We start from the raw sequence: 12,007 nt of genomic DNA, 5'->3' as shown, positions 1-12,007 counted from the left end.
ACAAAGTCAACTGATAGAGCTGTGACATATTTATTTCACTGAGACTTGCACTGCACACTTTAGTAAAGATAGGATTTCTTTTCTATTTGTTGTGAGGAGATTTCAAAACAAACTTATGGCAAATGGAATTAAAATACAAGCTTATTCTGGTATAAGAATTTTGAAAACTCTGTATAATTTTTTCATAATATATGCATTTTCCATGAATGTCTTGAAGACCCTTTCCATGTTTTAAGGCTCAGCAAGTATAACTTCTCTTAAGATGTACCCAGGGAATGATTCTGAAATATTTTAAAATAGTAAAAATTAGTCATCTTTTCTTCAAATTATTTTATTATCCCTTTGAGCTTAACTCATTTACCTACTACTACCATAATTTGGATCTGTATCATTGACCTTTTACATATTTGCAATAGTCTCTTGGCACTTGGTCTCCATACGTTTCTCATTTCAAAGATACTTTCAAAATAGAGACCAGTAGTTGGCATAATGGCTATGTTGCTGGACTCCAATGTAGTCGATCACAGTTCAAGTCCTGGACCCAGTGGCTTAAACTTATGCCGGGTGTGTGTTCATGTGTGCCCAAGATCCCAAGAGGAGAATGGAGGAGAAGGGATTGCAGTGTGGCCATCCCCCCGGGGGGTGATTTCTCGCTTTCTGTCTCTCTGTCTTTCTGGTGAGCACACATGCCCTATAGCCAAAAAAAAACCCTCTCAAAAAAAAAAAACTACTTTCAAAATAGAGTGCCTACCATGTCGATGCTGGAAAATCTATTCACATAGTTACTCTGAACATGATTTTCTTTGTGACTTTGCCTTAATCAAGAATCAATATTCCCTCTTTATCAGTTGTATATCTGTACTCCTGTACTCCTTGGGGAGACTTTCCACTCATGATAGCCCAACACTGAATACAGTTCTTGGCAATGCGCCATGTGGTGTCCTTCACTGACAGGTGTTTCCTCAGACCCCTCATCCTCTTCACTTGCCAGACCTCATGTGCTTCTGGAATGCTCTCGTGAACTTCCTGTGTAAAATGGTCCTCCACTCTTCCACACATGGCTAGCCACACCCTACGAACACCCACAGCTCTGCCATCTTACTCATGAGTACATGTAATTGTCTTTCAGTTCTCTGAATCTCTGTGTAGTCTGAATCCTGAAAATAAACTCTTAAATGTAATGGATTTCTTTCTTCTATTAGACTATAACTTAAGATAAAATATAGATAACATATATTGCAACTCTTGGGACCAGCAGATGGCATGATGGTTATGTGGCTGGACTCCCACGTGGCCAACTGTAGTTTGAAACCTGGACCCAGAGGGCTCAAAACACATGCTGGGTGCATGTGCAAGCATGCCCCAAATCCTGAGAGGAGAATGAAGGAGAAGGGACTGTGGCATGACTAGCCCTCCTGGGTGTGTGTGTGTGTGTGTGATTTCTTGCTTTCTGTCTCTATGGCACCCTATAGCAAAAATCTCTCTAAAATAAATAAAAATAAATAAATAAATAAATGTATTGCAATTCTTCGTACAGTTTTTAAACTTTTTTTTCTTTTTTGGTAGAAACCTATATTCCATGGTGGTGGCAAATGATATACTAGACTATTGATTAATTTTTGATTAAGTGACATCATATTTTCTGTGATGTCATTGATATTCATGGCTTAGTGACTCGAACCTGACTATAGCTTTAGAAAATATTTACTTACAATACCTGATAAGACTATCAACTCTTTAACCCAGAAATCTAAGATGAAAAATCAACTCACAGCAGACATATCACTTTCCCAATTTTAGAGCATTGATACCTTTAGAGTTGTTTTTATTATTGTTGTTTTATCATTTTTTTTCTTCCATTCTTATTTCTTTCAGTAGAGTTGTAGGGGCAAGCAGGTGGTATAATGGCTAGGGCACTGGACTCCCACATGACTGATCCTAGTTTGAGTCTCAGACTCAGTGACTTGAAACTCACATGTGTGTCCATACCCCAAACCTCAAGAGGATAATAGAGAAGGGATTGAGGCACGGCCATCCCCCTGGGGAGTGATTTACGCCTTTCTGTCTCTTCTGTCTCTGTCTCTCCAGTGAGTACACATACTCTTTAGCAAAAATCTCTCAAAATATCATTAGAGATGTAAAATCATGTAAAACTCTGTCCAGATAACTACATAGTAACATCTAACAAATACATTTAGTGTTTCTACATAGACAAGGAACTTTAAAATTATGAAAAATACACAGTTTGGAATTTTATATGTTTTTTAGTTTATAGAAAATATATTTTAGTTTTGGGAACCAGCAGTTAGCGTAATGGCTATGTCGCTGGACTCCCATGTAGTCGACCACGGTTCACGTCCCGGACTGGGTGTCTTAAAACTAAGGCCGGGGGCGTGTGCGTGCGTTCCCAAGATCCCGAGAGGAGAATGGAGGAGAAGGGATTGCAGCGTGACCATCTCCCCTGGGGGGTGATTTCTCGCTTTCTGTCTCTATGTCTCTCTCTGTCTGTCTGGCGAACGCATGCGCCCTATAGCGAAAAACCTCTAAAAAAAAAAGAAAATATATTTTAGTTTATAGAATGTTAGCTATGCAAATAATACTTATCCATTAATTAAATATTTTCTTGAAATAGATAAGATGCCAAGGGACCAGCAGTTTGCATAATGGCTATGTCGCTGGACTCCCATGTAGTCAACTGCAGTTTGAGTCCTGGACCCAGTTGCTTAAACTCACACCAGGTGCATGTATGTACGTGCTCAAGATCCTGAGAGAATAATGGAAGAGAAGGGATTGTGGGGTGGCCCTTCCCTTTAGGGGATGATTTCTCGTTTTTTGTCTCTCTGTCTCTCTCTGTCTCTGGCGAGTGCATGTGCCATGCGCCCTATAGTAAAAACCTGCCCATCCCCCCCCCCAAAAAGATGCCAAAACTCACATTTATCAAGCAAATGGTTTCACATGACTTTTCTCCATATGGACCTGAGGGAACTATAAATAAATCTTCCTTAGTGGATTTGTTTTTAAATTCAATGTCTGAATATCCTATGTGGGGTTGAGCAAAGAAATTCTGTCATTTACTGGTCAATTTTTCTTTGTGCCCCAGAAATTCTCATTTCCCTTCATGTGCCAGAAAATAGCAGCCAAACATTTTATTTACATCAGAGACCCTAAATGTGATCATTAATTAAACAAGAGGACTCGAGTTTACTTTGTACCCTAGATTGTCACTACAGTAAGATCTGCTACTGAGACAGGGTTTCTTTTCAGTTTTGACAAAGACAAATCTTTCCATTATGGAAAAAAGGCTTACTTCTTTATTTCCTTATAGACAAATAGAAATAATTTAAAAACAGGAATCACTTTTTGTTTAATTTTATGTTCAAGTAGGCAGAATGGCCATTTTAAGAGTACTATAAAATAGGGACCAGCAGATGGCATAATGTTTACGTCACTGGAATCCCACATTGTCGACCATAGTCTGAGTCTCAGATCCGGTGACTTAAAACATGTCGGGAGTGTGTGCAGGCATGTCCAAGAGGAGAATGGAAATGAAGGGATTTTGGCGTGGTCACCCCCCTGGGGGGAGTGATTTCTCACTTTTTGTCACTCTGTCTGTCTGGTTCTGAGTACATGTGCCCTATAGCAAAACTCTCTCTAAACAAACAAGCAAACAAACAAAAGATTACTATAAAATAAATCTCAGTTATTGTAAAATGAAATATTTTAAAAATTATTTCAATTTATGGTTTTGTAAGGGATGAGTTAACAGTAGGTTTGTAACTCTATCCACCCCCTACCCAATCTCCTTATACATATTGACTGATAGATTAAGTAGATGGAAATTAAATGAGGATACTGTAGAGGTTACTATGTCCTGATTACTGAACTAGAAATGCGTTAAACAGGATATTTTCCCCAAAGATAGTTTTATTATAAATAATCTTGCAGCTGCTTGAACAACAGTCCAGCTGGTACAAGGATATGGGACTAGCTAAGTATAAAAGTAGAGACCACAAAGCCTATTAAAATCATCCTTCTGAAGAACAAAGCACATTGTGGTGCGGAAAAGGGACTTGAGAAGCCACATCTGATGGATTTGGGCTCTGTGGATATTAACATGGCTTATGGTAGGAGAAGTAATAATGACATCCTTTGTGAATAAAACTTACATCTTATGTCTTTGGTGATTTGGACCTCTGATAGTGCCATTTGTTGTACATCTCAAAGATTAAATCTTTATAGATGTCTTGCACTGTAGGTAACACACGTTGGTTAGTTACATTTTAGAAAGGAGCTTCGAGGAAGAAATCTAAAGCAGTGTTATCTATTTAACTTATTTGAGTGTCAGATAGTGAGCTAAGCCTGTAAGTAACTCATATATTTTGTAATTATCAAGCATGTGACAGACTATTTAATATGAAACTGATAATGGTCAAGCTTCAGGATATTTTTCATACAGGCTTCATTAAAGATCCTCTGATGGCTCCTAGAAATTTATTCACAGGGTCATATCACTGGTACAATTTTCCAAGGATATTTTGACCATGATGAGCTAAGAGCATTGTATTTCCACTCCAACTTCTGTCATCTTTCCTTGTGTTGGGGGTGGTGTTGGAAGGAGTCAACAAGGAGGAAATTCAGTGAGGATTTCATGTATTTGGAATTTGGACGATAGGTGTACATGGCGAGGCATAATTACATGGCTTACAGTTAATGTTAGGCATAATTAATGGCAGCAATCCTATGGTAGGATCAGCTTTTTGGGATAATCTCATTACTCACTATATTACAATAACCATAAAGGTATGATCCTATGTACCATGGCTTGCATGTGTTTGGTGTTGACCAGAATATGAAATCCATTGACAGTGGAGGAGAAACGACGTTTCTAATGGACAGAATCGGAAGCTAGTCTGTGGAAAATTCTCCCCAGTTTTGTCTGTATACAAGCAAAAAATGTAATAAAGCTTTTTCTAAATTTTAAAATATTTTAATGTTTTTATAATACAAGATGAAAAGAAGAAATATTTTTATATAGCAGGTTAGAAAAGCTTACTCAATTATAAATGAAAGAAATTCTTCAACAGAGTAACATTCGAAGAGATTGAATCATAGAAATGCTTTAGAAAGTTAATAAAAATATTTTCCTTGTATTTTCTGATTTTGTTTTGTTTTGGTTTAGGTTTGCTATAGGGTGTATACATTCGCTGGAGAAAGAGACGAGAGAGAGAGAGAGAGAGAGAGAGAGAGAGAGGAAAAGTGAGAATCTACCCCTCAGGGAAGATGACCAAGACACAATCCCTTCTCCTCCATTCTCCCTTCAGGATTTTGGGCACACACACATGTGCCCAGTGTGTTTTTCAAGCCCCTGGGTTGAAGACTAAAATTATGACGTTGGCCATATGGGACACAGCCACCTTAATCACTGTGACACTGGCTGGCCCTTGTATCAATTTTTCAAAAAGCAATAATTGGCATAATATCATTACTATTTCCAAATAGTCACTTCTATACTTTATTTAGCCTAGGCGTTTTTCCCCCTCAGGAACTATGCCAGATTGCATCAGGTTCATGACCCACCACTGCCTGCAAGGTCTTTATTATTCTTTGTATTTTTCACCTGAGTAACTCACATACGTTAGTGCCAGTACTAAAATGTCATCTGATGTGCTCCTTTTATTCCACTGATCTCTTTTATCCAGATTAAATCAATCATAAAGAAGTGAAAACTAAATCTGATGTCATGCAAAACACCATATCTATACATAGAAAGAACAAAAACAGACTGAACATTCAGTTAGCTAGTTACTCATTCTATGGAGTGCCAAATGTAAGGTTATTTTATCTAAAATGACAATACAACATCCCTGATGCAGGCTAACATGCAAAATATTTTCTCTTATTGCTCAACCTTCACTGAAGTAAGTATCTGATGTAAAGAATCCCTCTTGATTAAAAATACTTTTTATGTATGATTTAGAGATTGTATTTTGGGTAAAAAGTTCTGGGATATTTTTAATGTTGAAACTGTGGACATGTTTGAGACTTTCTACAATGTTTAATTAAGAATAAAATCTTCTTAAAATTTACGTATACTCTATCCTTATTTTGTAAGTATTGTCATGTGGTGTTTATTATTTTGTTCATGCGGGGAGTTTAAACAACTTGTATCTGAAGGGTAATATGCTTATTCAAAAGTGTAAAGGTATTCTAATCTGGATGGTCAAGAGAATCAAAAGCCACTTATGCAAAAGAGAGCAATTTGGAACCTGTTTAAGAAAGAAAATGACCAATCCAGGTAGACAAGACTTGAGTTTATTTATAAGATTCATACTCCCTTCTTAAAAGGACATTTACAGACTTGATTTCAAAAATAAAAAGAAACTCAGAATGACAAATGTTCATGTTTTAATTTCAATATTACAGGTATGCTGTTTTGTGATAAATTATCAGTTGAAAATATTCCAGTGGAATCTGGCATCAATTAATTTAACACTTTATTTAAGAAATAATAAAACATTTATTTTCAAGTCTTACATATATTATTTAAAATAGATACAAAGTTCAGTTTATAATTTTTAAAATTTTACTGCTATTTCAAGCTACCTGAAAGAAAATACCTTAGTGGAAAAAAAAAAATGCTTTGATTACCTTGAATAAGTATTACCTTGAATAACTTTTAAAACAAGTTCTATCAGTAACAATCCACCCATCTTTTTCAGTAATTAGGTAGGTCAAATGATTTCTAAAATTATCCTGGAAGGAAAGAAATAATATTTGTTGGGCAGGTAAAATAATATTTGAGACTATTACGCAATTTAGAATCAAATTCAAGAAACTGATTAAAAATCTAACATTGCACAAATTCATAAATAATTTCTTAGTTTCCATCAGTAATCTTAACCTGTATTATTGAAACACACTAAAAATAAGAACATGTGATAAGGTAGAGAAAAATTGTACACATGATTGTTTGCTTGATGGAAACATCAACTTGTTAAAATAGATTCTCATACATATTTTCCTGTCCAAAAATATAATCTTGCTTATTTTCCATATATACAAGTATTCTGTGAAATTCTGGATTCTGAAAAGTCTGAGGTAAAGCATTGAATAAAGCATTGAAATGCATGAATTTTTTGGCTGAAATTCAGCAAAGTTACTGTCAGCAGAGAAGAGTCAATCGGAGTGTGCTTCCAAAAGTCTTCCAGGATTTTGCTCTCTCAGAAATTGGTTGGCGACATCAAATAATTGAACTCTTCAACATCAATATATACAAAGGCATTTTATTATCAATCAAAGAAAGGGAATTAGAGACATCAGAAATTACAACTTAATTTTTTTCATAATACATATTTTTATTGCCATCATAGTTTTGCAATTGTCATGAAATTGGAGTCAGATGGAATTCAGAGACACGTGCAAGTTTTGGAATGGACACATAGATAACAGTATGGAACTGTACATAAAATAATTACAATTTATTAAACACACTGTTTTAGCACATCCTTCATGGATGGAAGTGAGCACCATTTTTATGAATATATATTTTTCTCTTTTTGTTTTCTACAGCACCAAAGAAATCCAAATGGGAAAAAGGAGAGATGAGAATTGGGAATGGAGACTCAGCCCTGTGTCCATCTCAGCCACACTATCTTATAACATAGGACTTTCAAAGCTTTTGTCATGTGATTCTGCCCCACAGGACATCAATATTTCTTAAACGGTACATGTACACATAGCAAGTTGTTTTCTATACCATCCTTATTCAAAACTTGCATGTGGCATAAAATGGGTTGGTGGCACCAAGGTATATTTTCTGTCGATTTCATATGTCCTTTGTCTTAATCTTAGCCCAGAAAACAAACAGGACCGACTTCAAATCCAAACTTCTGATTCTGATCACCAAAGTCATTGATCATGACATCCACAATAGGAACTTGATCAATTTTTGGCGTATTGATTTCAATCACAGTCTTTTCATAACCTTGTTTGGACTGTAAAATTAAGCAGAAAGAAAAAAGTTAAACATTTATTATTTTTAAAATAAATTACTTTTTCTTAAGCTTCTAAGTGGATGTAAGGTGAGGGAGAAGAAAAAAATAACTTGTTAATTATATATAACAATTCTCCTAATTATCACGATGTCACATGTAATTTTAAGTTTTGAATCTTGAGAATTACATTTCATGTTTAGCTGTAATTATCCAATTGTGACACTCTGACATATTACAATTAAAAATCTTATTGAGTTCATAAATACAATTTAATATGAAAATTGATATTGGTGTTTGATTCCTTTGTGTAAACAATATATTATTATTATTATAGTTATAATTAAGACATATATAATCAAATTCTTTAATGAAAATTTAAATATAGAAATTACAATGCAGGAGGTCAAAACTCAAAATATTTGGCTTCTATAAGTTCATTTTAAAATATTTAACAAATGACTATTGAAAAAGTTTTTGACACTTTTGCTCCATTAATTTACTTTGTTTTCTATTTTTGCATTTATTTATTTATTGTTATTATTATTTATACATTCAATCACTATACATCATTTAGATTATAAAGTTTAACCAGCACGATATATACACCTCAGTCCAGCCCAGTTGAGAATACTATACGCATGCTCATCAACAGATAATGAACCATATCTGTGTCCCACAAATGTCTTACCTCTCTATTTTTCCCCCAAATTTTCTTTCCTATGTTTTTCCACTCTACTCTCCTTCCACTTTGTCCCCATTGTCCATAACAATTTTTAATGCTTTTATATCCTCTAGTGTTTCAGTCTCTACTATAGAGTGCAGACAGTCAGTATATGTTAAGTGGAGACATACAATGTCTCTCTTTCATAGCCTGACTTGCTTTACTCCACAACATATTTTCCATACTTGTCCACTTTCTATCAAATGCCAGGACCTTGTTGTTTTTTATGGCTGAATAGTTCTCCATGGATTATATGTGCTACAAATTTTCAATCTAGTCATCTGTTTGTGGACATTTGGGTTAGTTCCATGTCTTAGCAATCAAGAATAATGCTGCTTATAAATATAATTGTGCAAGAGCTTTTCTGGCTAAGCATTCTCCTTTCTTTTGGGTAGATACCTAGGAGTGGAATTGTTGGTATATGATAGTTCTATTTGAAGGTCTTTGAGGAACCTCTATATTGTTCTCCACAGAGGCTGGACCAATTTACATTTCCACTAACATTGTAGGAGTGCTCCCCTTTTAGCAGGGCCTCTCCAGCACTCATCATTTTAAATTTTTTTTAACCTTTGCCATTGTGACAGTGGTTAGGCAATATCTCACTCGTTTTGATCTGCATCTCCGTTATGATGAAGGATGTTGAGCATTTTTCATATACTTTTTGGCTGTTCATATGTCTTCCTTAGAGAGTTGTTTATTCAGCTTATTTTCCCATATTTTAATTGGGTTAATAATTGTCTTCTGGGTAAGCCGCTTGAGTTCCCTGTGTATTCTGGTTATCATTCCCTTATCTGAGGCACAGTAAACAAAATTCTCTCCGATTCTGAGAGTTGTTGATTCACACTAGTTACGGTGTCCTTTGCTGTGCAAAAACTTCTTAATATGATGTAATCCTATCTGTCTATTTTGGGGATTATTGCCTGTGCTTTGGTGGCCTTGCTTAAGAAGTCTTTGCCTACCTCAATGTCTCCCAAAGTTTCTTCAGTGTTTTCCACCAGTTGTTTTATAGTTTGTGGTCTTAGGTTTAGATTTTTGATCCACTTTGACTTGATTTTTGTTAATGGTTATAGATAGGGGTTCAGATTCATCTTTTTGCAGGTGGATACCCAGTTCTTCCAGCATCATTTGCTAAAGAGGTTTTCCATTTTCCCACTGGATTGATCAATTGACTTTATGCTTTGGGGTTTATTTCTGGGGTCTCTACTCTGTTCCATTGTCCCTTATGTCTGTTTTTGTGCCAGTACCATGCGTTTTAATTATCACTGCTTTGTAATATATTTTGGGTCAGGAAGTAAGATGCCACCCACTCCACTCTTCTTGTGCAGGATGGCTTTGGCAATATGGGGTCTTTTATAATTCCAGAAAAATTCTGATTGTCTTTTCTAGATCTGTGAAGAATGTCTCTTGTAATTTAATAAGGATTGCATTAAATATTAGATTAATTTGGGGGAGGATTGTCATTTTAATCATATTAATTCTGCCAATCCAGGAACATGGGATGTCCTTCCACTTTTTCGTATCCTTTTTTATGTCCTTTATTGGTTTTCATAGTTTTCCTTACAGAGGTCTTTGATTTCTTTGGCCATTTGTATTCCTACATATCTTATACTTCTTGCAGCTACGGTAAATGGGATTACTTTCTTCAGTTCTGTCTCTGTATGCTTGTTGTTTTTATATAGAAATGCTATAGATTTTTGTAAGTTAATTTTGTATCCTGTCACTTTACTATATACATTTATTACTTCAAGAAGTTTTTTCGTGTAAACTATTGGGTCTTCTAAATATACAATCATGTCATCTGCAAACAGTGATAATTTCAGCTCTTCTTTACCTATTGAATCCCTTTAATTTCATTTTCTTGTTCGATCACATTGGCTAAGACTTCCAGTACTATATTGAATATGAGCAGAGAAAGTGGGCAGCCTTGTCTTGTACCAGTTTTTAGTAGAAAGTCTTCAGCTTTTTCCCATTCAGCATAATGTTAGCTATAGGTTTTTCATAGATGACTTTTATTATGCTGAGAAACTATTCTTATATGCTGATTTTCCTGAAAGTCTTAATCATGAAGGAATGTTGTATTTTGTCAAATGCTTTTCTACATCGATTGAAATGATCATGTGGTTTTTATCTTTCTTGCTCTTAATATGGTGTATTATGTTTATGGTTTTGCATATGTTGAACCACACTTGCATCCCTGGAATAAAGCCTACTGGGTCATGATAAATAACCTTTTTTATGTGCTGTTGGATATGGTTTGCAAGTATCTAGTTGAGAATTTTTGCATCTATATTCATCAGATATATAGGCCTGTAGTTTCCCTTTTTTCTTGTATCCTTACAGGTTTGGGGAATGAGGTTGATGGAGGCTTCAAAGAATGAATTTGGGAGAGTGCCTTCCTTTTGGATCTCTAGAAACAGTGTGAGTAGAATGGAGGCTACTTCTTTGAACATTTTATAAAATTCAGCAGTGAAGCCATCGAGATCTGGACTTTTCTTTGTTGGGAGGTTATTTATTACTGATTCGATCTCATTGCTTGATATAGTAATATTCAGGCTTTCTATGTCCTCCTGGGTCAATCTTGGTAGATTATATGTGCCCAGGAATTTGTCCTTCTTATCCAAGTTCTCTTCTTTGTTGGCATATAGTTGCTCATAGTATCCACTAATGATGTTTTGTATTTCTATTATGTCTGTTGTAATGTTGCCTTATTAATTACAAATTTGATTTATCTGGTTCCTTTCTCTCTTCTTCTTAATTATTCTAGCTAATGGTGTGTCAATCTTGGGCTATCTTTTCAAAGAACCAGCTTTTCCTTTCATTTATTTTCTGTATAGTTTATTTATTTTCTATTTCATTCATTTCTGCTCGAATCTTTATTATTTCTTTTCTCTTGGCATTTTTTGGATTTTTTTCATTGTTGTTATTTTTCCAGTTGCCTGAGGCATGATGTTAGGTTGTCCTTTTGTCACCTTTCCATCTTTTTCTTGTGCTCACTGATTGCTATGAATTTCCCTCTTATGACTGCTTTTGCAGTGTCCCATAAATTACGGAAACTCGTGTGCTCATTATCATTCATTTCCATGAATCTTTTGATTTCAGTCCTAATCTCTTCAGCAGTCATTCAGAAGTAGGTTAGTTTCCATGTATTTGTATATTTTTGAGGGGTTTTCCCGAGATTAATATCAAGTTTAATTAGGGAACCAGCAGTTAGCATAATGGCTATGTCGCTGGACTCCCACGTAGTCGACCGCGGTTCGTGTCCCGGACCCGGTGGCTTAAAACTCACGCCGGG

At 35.3% G+C, this 12,007-nt stretch overlaps 1 protein-coding gene across 2 annotated transcripts in view; it reads right to left on the bottom strand.

Moving 5' to 3' along the window:
• Positions 1-7,267: 7,267 nt before the first annotated feature.
• Positions 7,268-12,007, bottom strand: part of COL11A1 (collagen type XI alpha 1 chain) — a 237,181-nt gene continuing 232,441 nt past the window's right edge. For both annotated transcript variants that reach the window (XM_006162840.3, XM_006162841.3), the window contains exon 67: positions 7,268-7,994. In XM_006162840.3, coding sequence (XP_006162902.1) covers positions 7,848-7,994 — 147 coding nt within the window. In that variant the 3' untranslated portion in view covers positions 7,268-7,847. The remainder of the gene's footprint in view (positions 7,995-12,007) is intronic.

This window comes from Tupaia chinensis, unplaced genomic scaffold (assembly GCF_000334495.1).
Source record: "Tupaia chinensis unplaced genomic scaffold, TupChi_1.0 Scaffold140874_1, whole genome shotgun sequence".
NCBI classification, from domain to species: Eukaryota; Metazoa; Chordata; class Mammalia; order Scandentia; family Tupaiidae; genus Tupaia; species Tupaia belangeri.
The sequence above is the reverse complement of the archived record's forward strand: the minus strand, read 5'-3'. Positions and strand labels throughout refer to the sequence as shown.